The 23,215-nt window shown below is 41.6% G+C and overlaps 1 protein-coding gene across 6 annotated transcripts in view; it reads right to left on the bottom strand.

Moving 5' to 3' along the window:
- Positions 1–23,215, bottom strand: part of ZNF318 (zinc finger protein 318) — a 43,449-nt gene that overhangs the window by 13,337 nt on the left and 6,897 nt on the right. For 2 of the 6 annotated variants that reach the window (XR_013992397.1, XM_081035754.1), the window contains exons 3-7: positions 21,723–22,362; positions 19,532–20,977; positions 17,783–17,882; positions 15,574–15,878; positions 8,931–9,134 (exon numbers count right to left, since the gene is read on the bottom strand). Coding sequence is in view for 4 of the 6 variants with exons in the window: in XM_081035754.1 (XP_080891880.1) it covers positions 8,931–9,134; positions 15,574–15,878; positions 17,783–17,882; positions 19,532–20,977; positions 21,723–22,362 (2,695 nt within the window). In the remaining 2 variants the exon portion in view is untranslated. Of the gene's footprint in view, positions 1–2,761; positions 7,129–7,416; positions 7,536–8,370; positions 8,822–8,930; positions 9,135–15,573; positions 15,879–17,782; positions 17,883–19,531; positions 20,978–21,722; positions 22,363–23,215 lie in introns of those variants that run through there. The other 4 variants (XM_081035753.1, XR_013992398.1, XM_081035752.1 and 1 more) reach the window with 4 other exon arrangements.

The following is a 23,215-nucleotide window of genomic DNA, read 5'->3' as shown; positions in this document are numbered from 1 at the left end:
CTTATCAATGAATACTGTTACTGTATATATAACTTCTTGTTTAAAATTATATAAACATTATTGCAAAATTAAACTCTAAAGTAAGAAATGTGCTCACAATCTCAAAACAATTTTCATTTGTCTGTTTTCTCACAAAATTGTTAATAAATAAAGACCACTTAGATTTTCATCCTGGGCTTGGTTGGTAAACTTTGTTAAGGCGAGAACCAAAGTTTAGGGATATGTATTTAAAACACCCCCGCTCACGTACTTCCTTTATACGCTGTCTTTTCTCTGAACCCACCTCTACCCTTTTTATAAAAATAGTTAGTGTCCCCATTGGATGCCTGTATCCTGTATGTCCAACCCCCTGCCCCACCACAGCGCGCGCGCGCACACACGCACACGCGCGCGCACACACACACACACACACACACACACACACACACACACACCCCACTTCCCCATTCTTCCTCAGTCCCTGAACCTGGAAGTCTGACAAATGCCCATATGTTCTGCCATGCTTTGCTACCAAAACATTAGCTAACTTTTTGACTTTGTGATTTTTAAGAGATGGAGTGGCATGGGGTAAAGTGGGAGTACTTAACGGAAAGGTTATTAATAGTAGTATGTGTCCTGAAGCTACCATGTTTTCCCGAAAATAAGACCTAGATGGACAATCAGCTCTAATGAGTCTTTTGGAGCAAAAATTAATGTAAGACCTGGTCTATATTATATTAATTATATTATATTGAAGACCCAGTATAATATAATAATAATATATATAAAGACCAGATCTTATATTAATTTTTGCTCCAAAAGACACATTAGAGCTGATTGTCCGGCTAGGTCTTATTTTCGGGGAAACATGGTAGCTGTGAATAGGGGAAAGGTGGCTTATAAAGCAAGAGGTCTTCACAAAGCCAAGGGAATTTTTAGGGGGTTATTTACACAACTTAGGTAAAATTAGGTTTTTGCCCAAATTTAAACCTAACTGCTGATCAGCTGTTCTCACAGAAGAAAGAATCCAATAAAAACTGTTTCTGATGTTTGCAGAAATTTAAAACAGATATATGACACCGTAAGTCACATTAGGGCCCACTCCTTGCACGTGTTGTCTCCTAAGGTAAAAATTTATTCAGTACTGTGACAGTACTGAATAAAAATAGGCCTTACCTCTAAATGCTAGACTGGGTTAGAGTTCTGCCCTTCCTTTCACATGGCTTCTCTGGATGGGCTCCAAAGCGAGATCCCACTGAAAAGAGGAAGCCAGCAACAAAAAACACTTCCTGCCCAGACCAGAGAATCCTAAAAGCTCTCCCCTCTGCTGCTTCAAGGCAGATAAAAAGAATGCTGCTGCTTCAACCCTTGTAAGTGAGCATTATTCTAGAAAAAGCCTGAGATTAGCAGATGCCCTTGGTATAAAGCCTCAAGTTATCAAGTACAAGGAGTTGCTTAAAGTACTCCAGCCCTAGGTACTTGAATTAGTTCTGCCCTTCCTGAATTTTGCCTCTCCCCTTACCCTACCCTTCTCAAGTGGCCCCGTCCTAACCTGGAAAGGTTCTGACTCCCTTAGATGAAATGACGTTATGAGTGCAATCTGGATTAACCCTGCCCCACTTTTCCCCTAAACCCACCTATTTTTCCCCAAAGTGTGCTGGAATTTACTAAGGAACAGGCCTGAAAATCAGTAACTGGATTTTAAACTCTTATGTTCTCTGAAATTCTGCAGATAGGCTACTAGAATGGGGAGGGAGTAGTTTTCTGGAAAAACAAATATATCTCTGAAGCTCACCTGGGTTTACGTTTTACTAAAGGGCACCTTATGAGTCAGTCTATAGTTTCCAGGCCAGACAAGTACATTAAACTCAGGCTTCAGCCTAAAAAGCAGCCCTAGACAACTATTCAAGGCGGCCTGACCCTGTACACATTTGGTGCCGAGATGGAGATAATGATCCCCATCTTAAAGGAAAAAACAATCCTTGTGGCACAGTGAAGTCAAGTAACTTCCCACATCACAGCAAGGCAATGGTTGAGGGACATTCAAGGACCCACAGCTCCCAAACCTGTGCCCTTTCCACGTGATGAGGAAGAGAGGCCAGGACAGTTTCTAAATAAACATTAGTCAAGGATCTAGAAAAAAGTAAATAACCTCCCCAAACTCAACACAGGGATCTACAGCTCTCACAAAAGTAAACAGGGAGAAAAAGAATTCTTAGGAAAAAAGATCAGAAATTTTGCATTATTTTTGAGGAGTTCGGGGTGGGGGTGAGGAACAAGACTCTGAAGCCTCTGTTGAGCCAGTTCATAGACTGCTGACAAGAGAGATGTCAAGAGGAAACTGAGACAGAGATTAAAAAATCTGAGGACCAACTCCCTGATCCCCAAGGGCGCTCTCAGCAAGAACATGTGTGTTCTCGGGGGAGCTCAGTTCCCAGAGCAGCAAAGGGAGAGCCAACAGAAAGGTACCTAAAAAGCTTCACAATAGGAAGATGCCAGAACTAGCCAGCTGTCATCTACTTACTACCTATCCATTTAAGTAGCACTGGTGCATAGACTTTTTATAACCTAACAATCTGACATGAAGGAAGTAGCCTTGACAAGTGGGCAAAGAATAACTTGGGAGGGTTGATCGACAATAGGGTAGTGGGGATTCATTGCTCTAGTTTTCCTGTGGAGGTCAAATGTGTGGTTTCAAAACAAAAATCCAGAAAGAAACATGAGATTAATGCATTTATTCCAAGTAATTAACACATCAAAAATAAAGTTCAACTTGCCCAAGCCGACTCATAAATTCTTTAATCTTTTGAACAAAATGTACAACCCAAAACATCACACAATGGTGGAAGTGACTTGGGAAAGGGAGAGGTAGAGGAAGGAATACATAAGGGTTGTGGAACAAAGAATTAAGCCCAATCCCAAAACAAGTTTCAGATTTTCGACCTCTTCAGAACAGAAATGGCTGCTAAACAATTTAACACAAAGTGTTACTGGATCATAATACAATGAACAAAGGCCATTTCAAAAATAAAAGTGCCCCCCCCAAAAAATGTATCTGTTCCTGGCACTGAGCCACGAATAAGCCTTACTGATTTGTTGTCTTCCAAAAGTGAGCCTGCTAGATTTTCTTCCATGTTTACTGAGGCCATTTCCAAATGAGTTAGCAAGACCATTTCAAGCAAAAGCAAGAGAATGAGTGAAGTAAGGGGGGGTTGACATGCCACAAGGAAGTAAACAGTAAACAAAAGAGCTACTCACGCTGCATTTCAAATAACGTTAAGGCAGGTGCATCCAAATGGAAGCCTTAGAGATGAACAATCCTTCCTTCATCAGTAGTTTTCCACTTCTGCAGGCTTTCTGGTATTTCTCCTAGAGGTCCATCAGCTGCCCAGGAAATTGGGTGGGAATACAACACAGCAATTGGAGAAGTCAGCTCTTTGTTTCCCTCCTCCCCCACATTCCAGAAATGGCAGAGTCAAAGCCAAAATACAATCAAAACACACTATGTGGTGAGCCAGATAGACATTTGATTTTAATGACAAAGTAGGTGAAAATAAATTGGCAAAAAAAAAAAAATTAACAGAAAATACTTTTTTACAAATATGTATAGAAATTATGATTGATTTGTCTGGTATTTAAGGAGAAAGGAAAAAAGTAGGTAAGTTTTTTAGCTTCCGTGAACATTTACTGAAAGATGCTGACTGCATCTCTTGGTATAGGTTCCAGATGATATAGCCAACTAGTCCTGGATCATCCGGGCACCAGAATTCTAGAAGCCAATTTGATTCATCCACAAGTAGCTCTGGGTATATGTTCTTAGTCATGAACACTGGATTCTGTGTGGTCCTGGATGGCATCAACTGCAGCTTCGTGTGCAGGTATTTCCTGAGAGACCATATTGCCTCCAACTACCTGCTCCCTTGTAGGGGACCCTGAAGCCAAAGATTTTACCAAATTCAAAGGGTTGCCATTGAACTCATCTACCTGAGGAATTGCTACCTCGGTGATGGATGCATTAACTATTTCTAGCTGTAATGGTCCCATCTCCAAGGAACTGCACTCAGGAAGGACACCTGGCACAGAGAGATGAGAACATAACTTCTCTTTTTGAACTCCAGATGTCCGTGTGACAAAGTCAACAAGATCTGGAAGGCAAGGGGATGGTCCGAAGCCTGCAGGGTTAACTGTTTCTGATTCCAATCTGAGTGAATCTTGTTTCTCTAATTGAGAAGTTTCTTCTACTTCTTCAGACATCATTCCTCCTGCCAAGAGGTCAAGGGCCTGGTGTGTTCCCTCTAGGTTCCCCAAGCCAAGGTCAACATTTTCTGTAGGAAGTCCAGTTTTCAAAATGTTAGGAGTGATCCTTCCATTTCTGGGATTAGATGAGTTTTGTTCACCCTCTGCTCCAAAGTTAAGCACCAGGGTTTTGGGAGAATCTAATGGAAACTCAGAAAAGGATGGGATTGATTCAAAGTCAGTGAGAGCGGAGGGATTACATCCTATAGGTGACATAGAATTTTCTTCACACACCTTCTGAGACAGGGTAGTTGGGGATCTATGTGCTGGGTCTATTTGCATATTGCAGAAATCAACACCCATATCTCCCAGGTTCCCCAGGGTAGCAAGCTCTTCTACTTTCAAGTCTGTAACTTCAAAGTCTTCTAAGGCCTTGCTTTCCACTGTCACTGTCAATTCTGGATGGACATCTTGAAGCTCCAGGGCTTCTGTTTCTGGTTTTTCTGGGCTCTCCCAGGTCTCTGGCTTCTTCTTGTTCTCATTCCAAACAGCCAGTTCATAGATCATTTTACCCTGAAAGTCTTTTGATCTTTCCCTTTTGAGTTTGAGGCTTCTGTACCTCGAAGTTCTGGAAGCTGATTCTGGAGCAGAATTTTCCAGCCACTCCTCACTACCAGTTGAAACTCCTTGCTCCTGTGCACTATCTGTTAAACCCACATCTGATCTGGCTGGGGACTGAAGAAGCAATTCTGGGGCAGAAATTTTCACAGTTGTAGCTTGTGTGTTCTGGAGTAAAGACCTAGTTTCTGATGTAAATGAGTCTATTTTTGCCTTTGAGGAAGAGAGAGCCTGCGTATTCAATTCAATCACTACTTTACTTTTAATTTCACTTCCTGTCATCAATTTGGACTGTTCAGCCTTCTTGTCAGTCATTTGCAACTTGGGCTGTTCGGCTTTTCCCTCCCACATGTATCTGTTCCTATGGGTCAAATTAGAATCTTCTATGCTACTAGGCCCAACACTGATACATGTTCCTTTTCCTACCATTCTCTCAGAGAGCTTTGCTCCCCTTTTTTTTAGTTCAGTGTTTGTCTCTATCTCACTTTCTCTACAATCCTTACATTGGTGGAGCTCTTGGCTTTTCTCATCCTGGTTACCAGATTCCATAAGGTGGGTTTCTACCAACTTCTGCGAGTCCATAGTATTACAGTGTTTATCTGACAGCTGAGGGACTGGCTCTACACCTGGTGGCCCTGGCTCTCCCAGGTCAAGCTCAATTTTTCCCTCTGGAGATATGTCCCTATTAGTGTTACTCTGGAAGGAGCTAGAAGTCCACATGGCCAAAGTGTCTGTCTTTGGAGTAATAGTTTCATAAGACCTGCTTTGGCACAATCTCGTCAGAGGCTGCAGGAAGCCATAGCTGCTGCATCTGCTTTTTGAGTCTACGTGTTCTACAACTGACCATTTCCCTAGGGACACCACAGTTTTTGCAATGGGCTTTTTAGGGTTTCCAACTAAAGAAGCAGAGACCGAACTTCTATCTGGAGGCAACTCCTCTTGGGCTGCACTACTGTTCAAAGTAGAAGTGGAACAGGTGTCTGAACTTTCAGCTCTAGAGAAGTTGCTATTTTCTCCATTGGCCAATGGACCACCACTCAGCTTAGTCTCAGGGGCCCCCTTTCCACCACTACTGTAGAATATGTCATACAGGTCCTTAGCATTGGCTGTGGCTAAGCATGAATTTCGCTTTTCCAATTTTTTTGCTTGTTCACTGAAAACACTTGACAGGGGAGGTGGAGGACGCACTAACACAGAAAACAGGGTCTGGTCCCGGTCACTCTCACTCACCCCAGGAGCTGTCTCATCAGAAGGAATGGCCGTTGGCTGTGCTGAGGCCATGATGGCTACTGGCAACACCGGGTTCAAAATGTTAGGACCCAGGAAGCCAGGGCTGAGAGTGTGAGATACAGTTGAGTTTGATTTTACTGGAGCCGAGACAGCATTTGCTTGAGCAGGAGTTGGGGCAGCTGGATGAGGTATAACTGGAGGTGGTGGAGGTGGTGGTGGAGGTGGTGGTGGAGGAGGTGGGGGCATTTGTTCAGGTATATGGGATGGCTCATTCTTTTCAGCAAGTGCCATTTTGTCCTCTGGAGACCCTTTTAGAATCACCTCTTCGCCTCCAAATGCTTTGGAGATGATGTCAGGAGGCAAGAGGAGATCAGATGAAGACTCTTTAACCACTGGCAGAGGCTTAGCAGTGGCCCCAGAGGACTTGATGGACAGAAAGGTGTTAAGAGGAGCTGGCTTGCTAAGTGCGGCTGGCCCCGACTTGCGCAGCACTGTGGATGGGATGGGCAGGTTGGGTCGGATCTTAGTCTGAGGTGAAGTTGTCACAACAGGCATCCAAGGGCTAGTATGTGCAACAACAGTTTTCCCAGAGAGCTTGATTTTGATGGGCTTTGCCTTCCCAGCTTCCGCTTTGCCATCCTCTTTGTCCTTACTGCTTTCCACAGTCTCTTCCTTGGGAATACTTGGGGCCACAGAACATTTTTCCTCCTCTTTTTCTGGCTTCTTCCAGCTGAATTTCCCAAAAGAGGAAGATGTTGGTGATTCTTTCTTTACCTCTTCTTTTAATTGGAGTTTGATACTACCCTTCCTTTTGTTTTCAGCCTTTTCAGGAGAGTTCCCACTCTCAGAGAGATGGTCCTCTAATTCCTCAGAGACCTTGTCATCCTCCTTTATTTCTTTCATGGTCTTTGCCTTTTTCTCTTTCTTCTCTTCCTTTGGTTTCTCACTAAGTTTGCGCTTTAGCTCACTCTGACGTCGTCGTTCTGTCTCTAAGACCACAGCCAAACCAGCTTGGTGGTCCAGATTCCGCCGCTCCTCATACAATGGGTTTTCAACCACATATTTCTGGGAAGAGAAAAGATAAAGGCTCAACAAGTGGTCAAAATACTGTAAGAGAGAAAATCTTGGCCCCACCACTGCTGGAATTCATTTAGCAGAAATTCCTAGAGTCATCTTCCTCAAGGACATAAATGGCTTTATCAGGTCAGCATCTCTCACTAGGATTGAGAACTTTCTAGTAATTATACAGAATTTGAAGTGTTGATGACTTTTTCTGGCTCTGAATATGTATGATAAAGTCAAAAGAATTACTGCAGAAAGTGGGAAACTCCACAGGCTACTACAAAGACCAACCTTGTATTTCTCATTGTGTTGGTGACCCTTCACATGTTGCTCTCCAGATATTGGATCCCCCAAAAATTCCTCACAGAGCTGGCAGTAATATCCAGTGATGGGAATCAGAAATTCAGAGCCTGGAAGAAGTACAAGAAATCAAAAAAATAAGTCATTTCCACCCAGGATGACAGCAACCAAAGGAAATCCCACTTCCCCTTTGCCGTAAAATGGTTAATGGTATAGAGGGCCTTACCCAGAAGTAGCATTTAGATGAATTCCAATGGCATAGTCTTTCCAACTTAAAGCTTGAACTCTGGACCTCTATCTCTTCTACCTCTTGGGAATACTAACTGGTATATTCACGAGTTTCCTGTGTTAGACTCATTTCTGTTGCTAATTCTCCTCAAACTCCAACTAGCAGTAAGTATTTTAGGAGATTTAAAAACTATACTCCCAAATAGTCCAGGATCTCTCATGCTGGTAGTTATTACTCAGGGACTTATCTATCTTTTACAGATCTGTAGGATATAGCAATACTAACTACCTATGAAGGTAAGAAACTGAGGAGTTTAAAAAAACTTTCTACCTCTCAATTTACCCCCCTAAAAATGACTATTCAAAAATATTTCTTAGTTGAAAAGCAGTTAAATTAGTGCATCTCTTACTGTTCTTTTGTACCTGGATTTCAAATAAGATTTTGGTGCATAAGCCAGTAAGAACGAAAATTATATTTGAAAGTGGTATACATATGTTTAACATCTGTTAGATTTTTTGGCCATATGAGTAGAGATCATTCTTGTTTTATACACCCCTTATTCTTCAGGACCTAGTCCACTGTTTTGCACATAGAAAGAATTCTTAGAGCTATATCAAAAGGAGTATTGATGCTGTTTCCTAATACCTTAGTTTAGGGACACCTCTTCCTTGGCTAAATGTAAGGAAACTACAAAAAAAGGCAGGGAGGAAACATACCTTTTGCAGGAACAGTTATCTTGTCTGTGCGCTTTATAGCATCTTGCTTGGCCTCATTCTGGGTCTTTGAAGCCCAAGGTCTGTTGTAGGGATCCAGTGTCTATTTGCAAGAGGCAGAGGCGCTCACACAACAGCACTAAAAACTCAATGACCCATTTTCTCTTTTTTCTCCCCCATACACCAGGGGGGACCAGAAGCCCCCAGCTACCCACCCCCACCCACTCTGCCAACAGTTTAAACGGAAATCACCTGTGGGAAAGGTAAACACATGTTAGAGCAAATATCAGCAATGGAAAAAATGAAACAAATAATCAGGTACTCAAGGAATCAAAAGAGGCCGAAGCCTCACTTACACTTGTCATGGTGTTTAGTTACAGGCAGGTCCCCTGGACTGAGCCCTGGGGATGGTGTCTCCTTTGTTGGTATCTCTTGGCTCTTCATATTGGGGCTCCTGCCCATATGAGAATGTTTCATTTGCCAGCTTTGTAATGCAGATTAGGGTACAGAAGTTTGAGGGGAAGAAGGATGAGAGCAGAAATAACAGAGGGCAGAACACCTACCTGTGTGTGCTTCTTATTGTGCATATGGGTGAAGAAGTCAAACATGGTCCCACAGATGGTATTGCAGTCTTTGCACCAGTGATTGCCAGCATCATAATATTCATAGGCAGCAATGGGCTGATCAGACTGCTTAGCAGCTGGCTGGGGGATCTCAGCAGGCTTGGGGCTCTTAGTACGGGAATTCTCATTGTTTACCTTTGATTCCTACAGGGGGAAAAAACCTGCATTTAAAAGGAATTCAAGGCAGTCTAGATCTGTCTTCTCTCAGAAGAAGGAAGTAGCCTATTGCAATTACCGTGTTTCCCTGAAAATAAGACCTAGCCAGACCATCAGCTCTAATGCGTCGTTTGGAGCAAAAATGAATATAAGACCCGGTATATTATATAATATAACATAATATAATATGAAATATAATATAATATATATAATGTATAATATAATATAATAGAGAGTCTTATGTTAAGATTTGCTCCAAAAAACACATTAGAGCTGATGTTCCAGCCAGGTCTTATTTTCAGGGAAACAGTACAGAAAGAGGGCCGTATGATCATATCTCCAGTGCCTAAAGTTGTACAAACTGGGGAAAACCCCACAAGAAATCTGTCTGCAAGGCCCAAACAGAACTAATGAGACTCCATAGTGCTATTTCATCATGGAGAATAAATCGCAATGGCAATATATTTATTTATATATCCTAAAATATCTAGAAGAATACTCAAGATTATGGAAACACTGGCTGCCTCTGAGGAAGGGGAAGTAGAGAACAAGGATGAATAACAGTCTTTTTATTGTATGCCCTTTGGTAGATATCGAATGTGTTACCTATGTAATTCAATATAATAAATTTAAAAATCATAAAGACAACTATGGAGGGGAGAAAAACCAAAATGGAAAAGGTAACTGACAGATTATGGAAATGCAGACACTAGATGATAGTGAACTCACTTATCACAGATGCACCCTGGTTTGGAAAACTGGAGGGCAGGGCTGATGCTGTGCACAAAGGAGACCGCCATCTCCGTATGTGGGATGACTTAAGGGAATCTGGGTAAAATATTTCTGTCTAAATATCACCATTGGAATTTACAACCTTTGCGTTAATATGACTCCTTTTTTAAAACCTATCAACTCCCCAACATTAAGTTATCAATAATAAATACTTTAATATGAATTCATTTGTCAGCAAGCTGGGAACAAGACACTTGGGAAATAAGAATTTTGGTTAATGTTGGGGAGTGAGGAACAGAAAAAACAAAATTTTGGAACACAGAGAGGGTTAAGCATGAATGAGGTTCTCCAGCAGGACAAGATCAGGGAACTGGGCACCTGTAATATTGGCTGATGGGGAAAGGAAGACAGGATGAGAAAGGAAAACAATTAGCATTTCAAAGATAATCTTTCGCTACCAGAGTCTTATTCAAGAGGCACTAAAGAAATGACACCCAGCAGTTCAGGGATGGGCATACGCCTACGTTGCTGGTGAGTATTAACTGGCACCATCTTTCTGAAGATAATCTAGAAATATGTATTACATACCTCAAAATCCTTCATACTCTTTGACTCAGCAATTCTATTTCTTGACATTTCTCCTAAGGAAATTATTATGTCAAACAACAGGTAATTTCAAGACTTGCCCCTATTAACTTTCCGATCATGATCAGGCCTTCTACGGTTCTCATCTCCCTGCATTCACTTTTACCTCCAATTCATGGATCTTCTTGATGTTTCCCAAACGCTCCAGAAAGGGTCTTCTCTGAGGGAGTTTACTATTTTCTCTACCTGGATCTCTCTTTCCATTTATATCTACAAGGCCAGTTCTCTTATTGCTCTCAGGTTTTCATTCAAAAGTTACTCTCTAAGTAAGACCTTTTCTAGGCCCTCTATCTAAAATTTATACCCCCATCTCTGGTTCCTCATAGCACTCATACTTGTTTCATTCATCTTGTTTTTCCCTCCACAATCTAACATATATACCTATACCATGGCTTTACGGTGTTCATTCCCTCCTTGGCCTGCTTTACCAGCATTTAGTTATGATTTTGCAAAACTTCACAAATTTTATTCAAATTTTTTTATACCCTTAATAAGATTGAGAGCATAGAATTATGCTCTGAATTTGCAAAGAACATTTCAAGGGACAGTATGAATCAATTTAATGTTTACTGATGATTTATTTTATTAAAGCAATAGAAATTAGTAAGTCAAGGATAATTAATAATTAAAAATAGGATGTCTCTTCCAAACATTTAGTTACCAACAAGTCTTGCTATTAATATATGTGAAGAGTTACTCAAGTGTTTAACATAATGAAAAAAGGCAGGTTAAGTGTTGGGGTCAGCTGTCTAAGGGAATATTTTTATATTATGTAGCCATAAATACATTTTCTACAAGTATGTTTATTACCTATTGAGCAGCGAATGTGGCACTGATATAACATATGTCATCTCTCTTTTCAAAATCCTCTTATGCCAATTTATATCACTCAGAATAAAACTGAAAGTTAGCTCAATGGCTTGCTCAGTCACCTTCTTCAGACCTTTACTCAAATGTCACCTTTTGGTTTTCATTTCTGATGATACTGATTAAAGCTGCAAAAACAGAAACAAAAAAAACCCCAAACAAAAAAACAGGTGATTTGAATGGTTAAATAAATTTTGGCGGGGGCCTGCCCTGTGGCTCAGGTGGTTGGACCCCCGTGCACCGAGCTCACCGGTTTAATTCCCACATGGACCATGAGCTGCGCCCTCTAAGGCTAAGATTGTGAACAACAGCTCTCCCTGGAGCTGGGCTGCGGTGAGCAGCCAAAGGCCAGCGTGAGCGGCCAGCAGTCATGGTGAGCTGCCGTGGGCTACTGTGTGCTTCCATGGGTGGCTGGTGGCCAGCGTGAGTGGCCCGTTGCCAGTGTGAGTGGCGGGCAGCTGGCAAGGGCTGCTGTGAGCGGCTGACTGACTGCCTCAGCCAGGGGGAGCGCAAGGCTCATAATACCAGCATGGGCCAGGGAGCTGTGTCCTACACAACTAGACTGAGAAACAACGGCTGGAACCAGAATGGGGCAGGGGAAAGAAGGGGGTAAAAAAAAAAATTTTGGCATCTATACATCAGAAAAATAAGGTCATTAAAAATGTTGAGTGAAGTCTACTGACATGAAAAAATGTTCATGACATACTGAGAATAGTATACAACAAAATACACTTGAATAATCAAGTAATGTATGTAAATAGGCATAGACTGTTTGTCGTTCTTTTGTTGTTTTTGGTTAGCATAGAATGTTAATGTTACCTTATCCAAAAGACTTTCCCTAATTACTTTATATTTTTTATCCTGTTTTCGTTGTTTAGGCACTTGTCATTACTTAACCTGCACTTGTTTATTTATTGTCTATGTTCTCCTATGTCATGAGACTAAGAAATAAGAACCTTGTCTCTAGAGTTCCCTGCTATACTTCCCATATCTAAAATAGTGCCTGGCATTTTCTTGGAGATCAATAAATATTTGTTAAATAATTAAAGTGACCCTTTTGTAGTTGTAAGTGTGATGATTGGGTGTTCACGCTCTTGTGTGAGATGTGCCTCCCTCAAACCTTGTTACAACATCAGCACATTACCTGTCTGACATGGAAAAAGAAAAAATTAATGAGCAGAAGAAGAGTATTTGGAATAATATATACCAAGGTATTAATAATAGGTATCTCTAGATGGATGGAATTGTGGAAATGTGTTTTTATTTTGTTGTGTTTTTTTATGAAATGAATAGGAAAAGAAAGAAAACCAAAAACCAACTATGGATTTTAAAGAGGCAAAGAAAGAAAAAATACAAGGACAGGTAGAAAAAAGAGACTGTAGACATAATATTCCTTACTGTTGAAATGAAAATCAAATTGCAACATATCCCTGTTAGCCTCAGAGAAAATGAAGACTCACTCAACTAAAGATAGATTATCATGGGGTTGGTGTATAAATGTAACCCCAGACTTTCAAGTTCTCCTCCCAAAGGCCCTGAACTCAATGACCCTGGTATAAAAGAGTATAGTCCTACCTACTTGAGAAAGAGAACTCTCTCATGAAGACATGAAATAATTAGACTTTGGGTGCTAGAGAGCACAGAATATCCTTTTCTCTACCCCAAGCATTAACTGAACATCTACTATATACTAGATGTACCAGATGCTGTGGGAAACACAAAGATAAGTAAGTTCCACTCTTTTATTCTCAAGAAACTCTCATTCATTGGAAGAGACAGGCAGGAGAACAGACACATTGTGAATCATGTTTTAAATATGACAAAATGAAATAAATCTTATAAAGAAACAAATATATTATGGGAGTGATAAAGAAGGGCTGCATAAATTTAGGTGGCATTCAAGAATTCTTCATGGAGAAGCTGATATTCAAGGTGGGCCTTAGTGGATGAAAGATTATTCCAAGGTAAGAGGATTATTAATGCAAAATTAGAGAGCCATACTGTGTTTCCTGAAAATAAGACCTAGCCGGACCATCAGCTCTAACGTGTCAGCTATCACGGTCTTATATTACCAGGTCTTATATTAATTTTTGCTCCAAAAGATGCATTAGAGTTGATGGTCCGGCTAGGTCTTATTTTCAGGGAAACACGGTAATAGCACAGTACACATCTGGAAAAGTGCAAGCATTCTGAAGTAGTAGCAGTGTAAGTAAGGGGTAATGTTTCTGAGCACTACTCACTATATGCCAGGCTCTGAATGTACTGGGGACTATATTGGAGAATGAGACAGATAGGTCCCTGTCCTTTGAACCTTAAAATCTAATTGGGGGAACATATGTAATTATATAATTAGAACTGTCATAAATGCTAAGAAGAAAAATTACAAGGTATTGTGAGTGTATGTCAGGCATTTTTAACATTCTGGGAAATCAAAGAAGGGTGCCAGAGAAATAATTTAAGTTGCAACCTGAAGAATGAGTATGAGTTAGTTACAAGAGGGGATAATGAAAGAGTGGGTTTTCATGATAACCAGAGGGAAGAGAAAATGCAAAGATGTTAGAGGGAAAGACGCATTTGAGGAATAAAAAGGCCCGTAATGAAATTATAGTGAGCAAGGGAGAAAAGATGCATGAAATGGGGCTGAAGAGGGAGGCAAGGCTGTATTATGGTCACTGGCTGGATGTAAAGACAGGAGTAAGAGGGTAGCAGTACAAGCAAGAGCTGAAGGTGGTGTGAATTTGGATGGCAAGGGAGATGGTGAAATGGATGAAACTGAAATTTACTTCGAAGGGAGAGCTGGTAGAATTCGTAATTGATTTGGTATGAAGCAGTTAAGAAGAGGGAAGCACTAAGAATACTTTTCAGGTTGTTGGCATGAAAACTGTTGGACAGTAGTGCCATTCATTGAGATGGGTAAAACTGGAGGAAGGAAAAGTTAGAGGGAGGTTGGGCACAATCATTAGTTTAGTTTAGGATATGTTGATTATGAGGTGTTTATGAGACAATGAAGTAGAAATGATGAGTAGTCTGTTCGACACTTAGGTTTGAACCTCGAAAGAATCATTTGAGCTAGAACATAAAACTGGAAGTTGTCAGCATGGTATTTCAGCATAGAACAGGACCTACTAGTGGATGAAATGACCTAGGGAGAGAGCAGAATTCTGGAGAACGGAGCTAGGACTGAGTCCTACAGAACTAAAATATTTAAAATCAGGTACAAGAGGATAGGCAGCAAAGGAGACTAAATAGCAGCAGCGAGTAACTAGGAGGGAAAGAAATTTGATAGAAGCCAAGAGAAGAGAGCATTTTTAGGAGACAGTGATTCCCTGTATCAAATACTGATTTGAGAAATGAAATGTATTCACTGCCTGTACTACATGGCGGTGACCTTGTTGCTAAGTATGAACCCACAAAATACTATACACAAGTTATGATAAGATTAGAAGCCAAATTGGAGTGCGTTAAGGAGTAAATGCTAGAACAAGAACACGGAGGGTTCTGAATATTGAGGATGTGGGATTCTCCTTTGTGGGCAATGGGGAACTGCTAATACTCTGAAGGAGAGTATCAAGATCTGATCTATGCTTTATAAAAATAACTCTAAGAAGAGTAAGACTAGGATGGAAAAGGAAGCTAAGAAAATGGTTAGTTAGAAAGCTTGTTGGGCGGTGGTTGGAGCGCCATGCTCCTAATGGCGAGGTCTCCGGTTCGATTCCCACATGGGCCAGTGAGCTGCGCCCTCTACAGCTAAGATTGTGACAACGGCTCTCCCTGGAGCTGGGCTGCCCTGAGCAGCCGGAGGACAGCCGGAGAACAGCGTGGGCTGCTGTGGGCTACCGTGGGCTGTCAGGAGCGGCCAGCAGACAGCCAGTGTGAGTGGCCAGCAGCTAGCATGAGCGGCCGTGGGCTGCTGTGTGCTGCCATGAGAGGCCGGCGACCAGTGTGAGTGGCCGGCAACTGGCGAGAGATGCTGTGAGCTGCTGTGAGTGGCCGATCCACGACCAACGCAAGCTCATAATACCATCATGGGCCAGGGAGCTGTGTCCTACACAACTAGACTGAGAAACAACGGCTTGAACCAGCGTGGGGGCATGGGGAGGGAGAAGAAGGGTTAAAAAAAAAAAGAAAGCTTCTTTAGGAGTCCATGGAAATGAAAGATAAAATGGAAAAGTTGAGTTATTACCTTGCTGTTGGAAGAGGAGCTTGAAGATGATGAAACTTTTTCTGGACTCTTAGATTTTTCTGCTTTCCCAGGCTTCTCTGTAGCCTCTTTACTGTCATTTGAAGACTTCTGGGATTTATCCAAAATGTTAATTCCCAAGATCTGAGCCACTTTGTCCAGTTCAGATTGCTTCTTTTCAGCCTCTTCTGCCTCTTGTCGAAGTTCTGCGATGTCCTTCATAATGTTATCCTGAAGCCGACTCACCTCCACCAGGAGTGGGTCTTTGTGGCCATCTTTCTCCCTTCGTTTCTTGCGCAGCATTTCCCCTGAGTAGTCAAATGTCAACAGAAAGAAACACACGAAAAGTAAGTTAAGACAAGTTATTTTTCAGTCATGAGTAGTAATATCTCAAGACTATGGTCACAAAATCTTTTCCCATAAAACTTTGTGAAAGCAAGTGAAACTCTCCTTCCACATGGGCGGGAGGGGGTTTAGGTGAAGATTCTATGGAGATAAAGGACGAGTGATTATATTATCTCTCATATAGGGGTCATTAGCTAAGCATCTATAGACAAGTTTCAGAAACTCGCTGAACCCCCAAAATGGTATGTACAAGTTGGTGTGCATTTGTCCTCCAAAGAGGCTAAAAAATGTTGTAACTATGAATCCAGTGGCTGTCCTCTTCAGAGGCAAAGAATTATTCAGAGGGCAAAAATCATTCAGTCACGTATTTGGCTTTATCTGAATTAAGGACTATTCACCAGTGCCTGCATTGAGTTTTTAAGTTTTGCCTCAGCCTCACCTAATGTTATCTCTTATTCCAAATGGCAGCTCCACATGAAGGAATCCTCACAGGATTAATAATTAAGATTCTCATCCCTAAATAGTCCAAACCCAAACAGAAGAAATCATGTCTTCTCCCACTCTGTTCGTCCATGCCATCACCAAACTGTAGTACTTAGAAGCTTTATTATGTTCTTTCCTCAGTGTATATGTTAATTCCCAAAAGCATAGATGGAGATATCAAAAGAATCAAGAGATATCATGTAATATCTTTTTGTGCCAAAAAATAAGGAAGTACTCAAAAATGATGAGCAAAACCAAAATGCCAAATCTGGGGCAATTTGAGCACGAAAATAAATGATAGTAAAATATACCCTACTGAATGAAAACTCCGTGAGTTCACACTGATATAAATGGATAAATGGAGGAGGAGGGGTGGGTGGGTGGGTGGGAAGCTCCTTACAACAGAAAGCCAAACAATAAAGTTAGAAGAAATGATGAAATTAGAAAATGATGAAATTAGAAATTTAATAATCATCATAATAATAATTGCTGCAGGCAAGAACCATCAATGAATGCTAAAACTAACAGGCTGAAGTTTGAGGAGCAACTGAATAATTTACATAGTCTCAAAGTCTCTCCTCTATAAGATACTCATTAAAAAGAGCAAAATAGTAACTTTATTGTAGAGAAACCTGGCAGACACCACCTTAACCAAATGACCAAAGTTGACATCACCAGTAATGGGATAAATGATACTTGATATGAACTCAGCATCACTTCTGTGATGTTCATACCAAATTTCATAACCTGAAGTGAATCACAAGAAAACATCAGACAAACCAAAACAAAATATGTGACCTTCTCTTCTAAAATGTCAACATCATGAAATACAAATATTCAGGAATTGTTACAGATTAAAGGAGACTAAAAATATGCAACTGAATGCAATGCATAATCTTGCATTTTCTTTTGCTTTAGAATATTATTTGGACAACTGGTGAAATATGAATAGTATCAACAGACTACATTATATTACTACTAATTTCCTAATTTTGATAAATGTACTATGGTTATGCAAATCAATTCTTTGTTGTTAGGAGATACACGATGAAATATTTAGGAGTAAAGGAAAATCATACCTAAAACTTACTCTTAAAGAGTTCAGGAAAACACACACAGACACACACACACACACACACACACACAGGTTGAGAGAGGGGAAAGAAAGGATAGAGCAAATATAGTTAAATGTTAACAATCGTGGAGAATACCTGAGAATTATTTACACTATTATTCCAACTATTCTGTAAGTCTAATTATGTCAACATTTTTTAAAGTGAGACTTCAGGTCACTGAACCTGTCTGAATGTCCCCAAAACGCTTCATTTGGATCTCTTACTCAAGTTACTACAAAAAGGCAGTCATGCAAAAGAGTGTCTGATACCTTGTTGTTTATGAAGCCGCTCCAACTCGGTCCTGAGATAGTACATCTTCTTCTGGCGTGCTTCCTGGTCACTCTTCAGCTTTTCCCTCTCTTCAATAACCTACAAAGTACAAAATGCTAAGAATCGTTCAGCATCCAACATCCTCCCTTTTCTACTGCACTCCTCCATAAGCCCTCAGCCTAGATGACATCTGAACGCAAGGATCTAAATGTCTGCACACAGAGGCTCTAAATTTATAGTGCAGGTGATATTTCATTCTGATCCAAGTTCCAGAATAGAATTATCCTTTCCAAAACTACCCTGCCCAGAAAGTATTTTTAATGCATGAAACATACTACTATTAATTTTAACCTAAAGCTACTGATAGCAACTATTAGTGGGTCTGAGCCCAAAAGGAACCATCAAGAAGGGAACTAATATGTGTTACGGGTGAGGCACTGTGTTAGTTGCATTATATATATCATCTTATTTAATCCTCCTATTATCTGTTTTAATAGTAAGAAAATTGAAGTTATAAAAGATTAACATATCCAAGGTCATATAGTAAGAGGATTTAAAATCCAGGAATATATGATCTAAAGCTCATGATCTTTCAACTGTATTACTACCATCTAATGGAAAAAACAAATATGGCTTGTCTTTAATGGGTTAGTGTGAAAAACCTGTTATTATCAGCCCTGACTTAAGTGCTAGGTTCTTAAAGGGAAAGTGCTCAGTCTCCAGTGTTTCTGCAGTCTTAAGTTTTGTCTTTTTGAAACTATCCTCCCTTCTCTTTCCCAAAAGACTTCAACAAAATGGAAGACTGAGTGAAGTTCAGGGTATCCAAGTACAATGGAAAAATAAAGAGAGATGTTTTCTGTCTTCTTAAGATTAGCTAAACTTGTTCTAAACTAGAAAAAATGAAATTGGCCCTCCAATTTTTCCTTTTCTTTCTTCTCCTCAAGTCAAATCAAATTTATTTGATTCCTACTGGCAAATCAAATTTATACATTATTACATGTTCTCGTTCCTAAACAAAGTGAGTTATTAAGGACCTTTAAAGTTAACAGTACGTTTTAGTTTTTCCATTCAAAATTCTATTCAGTATTCCTTATCCCTACATAATTTTTACCCTACATAATTTTTGCTCTAAAACATCTAGAATTACTTTATCTTTACCCCAGCCACTGCTTCCTTCCTGCAGCCTGGGAATCCAATGAACCTTGATAGTATAAAAAACTACTTTTTTATAAAAAAGTGACATAAAAATTTTATTCCTAGACTCTAAGATAAACCACAACAAGCAAAGCTTATTTCTCGGTTTAATTACCAAGCAGCTAGTTATTAGCTTTTAACCCTCATAATCATAAAGGAAAAGGATCCAAAACTTAATGGGATGACACATCTGATTTAATTCTCCTTCACCCAACCCAATTTTGGTTACTCGCTCCCTGATGAGGTCATATTGAAGACGGCAAGGCTCCCAGCTTCTACCCACAGTGCTCTAAGGCAGATTAATTCAGATAGAGAAATAAACTTAAAAAAGAAGTCTAGCAATCATAGTGGGACCTAGAGCCAGACTTTAGTTTTAGTGAGAAAATGTTAAGAAAAACAGGGGGGAGGTATACATTACTTAGGGTGATGACAACAGCCTCCAAAGAACTTAAAGTAAAAGGGCCTTACAATTTTTCAGCTCCCTCTAAAACACAAAGACAAATTTAGGTTAAAATAGAAGATTCAGGCACAGGATACCCAAAGGTAATATTCACCTTCTGCTTCTGGGAAGCACGATTCTTCTCATCCGAGATCTTTTCCGGATTGTATCTTATGAGTGATGGGATGGACATCTGGACAGGCACTTGAGAGGCAGGAATTGAGCCGAGCACTGACTCCTCCTGCTTGGGCTCAGCAGGAGTCACAGTGGGAATCACGCGCAGATTGGGACGGCTACGAGCAGCTTGTTTGGTACCTGGCATGACCCTGTGTGGTTCAGGCAGAGGGTGCTTCGATGGTTGAGAGGCGGGGTACACGGGCCACCTAGAGGCTGCATATGCCACATAGTGCCTATAGGCATCAAAGGAAGCAGGGGGAATGGTAGGGCCCTGGTAGTTTGGAGGTATCCGAGCTGGAGCAAACTGAGAGGCTCTTGGCACATGGAACTGAGATAAAGAAGCAGGGTGTGGGAGTCTAATTGGGGCAGATGGAGCTGATGGCAAAAGGCAGCGGACTGCAACAGATGACTGAAATCCACTGCCAACCACCTCTGCTCCTGCAATATGACCCACTGGATGGTCAGACTTTAGGAATGGGGGGCTGTTTTTGGTGAGCAGGTAAGGATCCACAGGGGAGACTGGGTGTGGATGGGACACCTGTGGCGAATGGGTATTGCTATGGTGTGCTTCCCTGCTGTCCAGTTTGTGAGGATCTGAGGAACGCCGGTCAGCTGAGAAACGGCGATCCACAGAGGAACAGCGGTCTGCGGGAAAGTGCCGGTCAACTGAGGAACGGCGATCAGCGGAAGAACGTGACGGCTTCTTGCCATGAAGTCGTTCCTGGGTGCGTGCAGCCAGTTTACTAATCTCTGCTACCCCAATATCCAGCCCAATGGTCTTGAGCAAGTCATGAATCTTGGCATACTCTGGATTGGTCTCTTCTACTGACTCTAGCTTTACAGCTGGAGCCGAAGAGGGCAGGGAGCTTGACTTCTGCCTCATAACTTCACTCTCACAGCTCCCAATGGGCTTGGGTGGCGATTCTGCTTTTAAATCCTCTTCTTCATCACCATAGAGAAATTTCTCCTCATCCTCAATGTCAGGGAAGCTACGTCGTCTTTTTTCCTGTGTACTGGTAGAATCTGCCAACATGCTCAGAATGCGGGAAAAACCACTGCCATCCTGGCTAGCTCTCTCATGGGGCAGCAAGAAGTCTGTGTGTCGCTCAGGTCCCTCAGCCTTCACATCCAGTTTCTCCTTGTGGCACAGAAAACTTCCAAACTTCTCTCTGAGAGGACTGCTGTCCTTGGGCATCCCAGTGAGGGGACCCCACTGGAAGAGGTTGCCCTGAGGTTCCTTGAGGGTCGTCTCTACCAAAGTCCCTTTGTTGTCTTCAATCTCTGAAGCAAAAGCAGCAATAGTACCACTTAGTGGAACAGATGGGTGTCTGGAGTAGAGAGGGTGATCCTGGCTGGAGTTAGTACTGCTGCCAAAACTCTCAAGCTGCAAAGACAAACACACCTGATTTGGCCTTTATGCGTAAACTCAGAAAACTAGTACTTGCGATAAATACTTAGATGAGATGTTATTCTTGAATTAACAGGGGAAAGATAAGTATGGATGAAAGGGAGGAACGGTATCAGCCTTCCCTTGCTTCCCTAAGTGCCAATACGCACCTCTCCGGAAACCTTTAGCTCTTTAGAGGACAGCTGAAAACTAGTGCTCATGCCTGGCCATCTTTTTTATAGGTCAGGAAAAAATATCAAGGCTCAGAATGGGAAGATGACTTGTCTAAAAATCACAAAGCAAGTTGGTGGCATAGGTGGGTCCAGAATCAGAATAACCTGATTTCTTGTCTAGTGTCCTACCACTCAGATACATTTTGTCATCTCTCTAAAGAGAAAATTCAGATCATCTCCTCCTTTTGCACTTCAAACTTCAATTCCAAGAAACCCATATTCAAAGATTCCTATAGGACTACCCAATTTAAAGAAATAGACACAATAGATATTCTCCAAAACGTCTGTTTAGAAAGCCTAATCTATGATAACAGAAGCCTTTTACTGATGCATTATAAGGCCTACAGTTTCCTTTGGAGAGTTCTGGGAGGTGCAGCTCATAGGCATAACAATGTTGGTCCAGAATACATTAAAAAGATACCATTAGGGGCACAGCCCCGAGATAACTAACCAGGCTATAAGACATTAAAGGGAGTACCAAGAGACCACAGAATAAATGCAGCAGAGACCTGCATGGAAGGCTCCATGTCCACTTCAATCCGCTTCTTCAGAATTGACTTCTTGGGCATCACAGATAGTTCTTCAGGCCGATGTAAAGAATATCCTGGCTCCGATGCTGTTAGGACACCTGACAATCCAGGGATGGGACAGCTAGTGCCACCACCATCAACTCCTACCAGCTCCTGACTCAAGCTCCTACTTCTTTCCTCCTCTTCCTCTCGTTTTCGCCTGGCAAGATCCAGCTCTCGAAACTCAGGGTCTAGAAACCTAGGGCTCGGGCTCCGTCTACGCTGTCGATAGTTGCGGCTCCCTGATGTAAAACTTGGGTGATCACTTCCCATGCTGTGCACCTTCTCTGGGTCATCATAACGAGGCCGTTTGGCCTCCTGACTCCTTTCCTCAGGTCGTACTGAGTAGGAGCCTTTGAGTTTGTCTCTATTTCGTTCTGTTCCATGCAACATCTCATCATGACAACTGATATGGGGACTGTACTCAGAACGATGCAGGAAAGTCTCTCTGGTTCGGTAGTCCTCATCCAGTTGTCCCAAGAAGGGACTGAGAGGCCCCTCCTCCCGGGAAATATACCGTTCAAGACCTCGAGAGCACTGGGAACTTCGAGTGAAGACAGAATCGTCAGTCAAGTCATCCCTGAGGAAAGAGACAAGTGTCACTGAATACAATGGACTTGGAAAGAGCAAGACCAGACAAAGCTAAGAGACCGACGCTGGCGAAGGAGGCTACAGAATGCTTAGGACAAAAGACAAAAATCATGAAGTCCAGGAACAAATCTCTATATATTTACATGGAACATCTTCCTCTCTTCAGGGTCACGAGCAGTTGCAGCCTCTAACTAAGGGGAAATATTACTATCTATACAGACAGAACTCTTAGGCTGATTTCTTCGACGAGACTTTGGGCTGCAGAGTTTCATGCTAGGGTTTGGGAGCTGTGAGAACACCACTACCTGAATACAAAGAGCCCTGGGTTACAGGACTCCACACTAACTAAATTCTAGCTCCTAAAAAGTGTGGTCTGAATCAGCAGCGCCAGTATCACCTGAGAACTTTCAGAAATGCAGATTCTAAGTTCCACCCAGCCCTACTAAATCGGAACCTGCATTTTAACAAGATCTCCAGGTGACTTGTATGCACCTTAAAATTTGAAAAACACCAGTCCAGATCAATGATTATCAAGCTGTGTTCCACAGCGATTCTGAAGACTGCTCAGGAGCTGCCTAAAGGAAGGAGGTACTAGGAAAGCAGAGACCGTGTGGCTCTGGGCCTTTCACCTCATTGAACTGAGCTAGCCCCACTTTTATCTGTTTCTACAGCAAAGTTCTACATAATACTTCACTTGGAAAAGAAGGATTTTGCTGGGGGAACTGGGTGGGGGGTTTAAAACTACTGGTTTATTTAATTGGCATGATTTTCTCCTAAGTTTTAAAAGGTTCTCCAATGCTTTGTTTTGCTGGCTCACATATTAAAAGCCATAAAACTCCCTC

Source organism: Rhinolophus hipposideros (assembly GCF_964194185.1).
Source record: "Rhinolophus hipposideros genome assembly, chromosome: 3".
In the NCBI taxonomy this organism is placed as follows: Eukaryota; Metazoa; Chordata; class Mammalia; order Chiroptera; family Rhinolophidae; genus Rhinolophus; species Rhinolophus hipposideros.
This window is presented reverse-complemented; position numbering and strand designations above follow the sequence as displayed.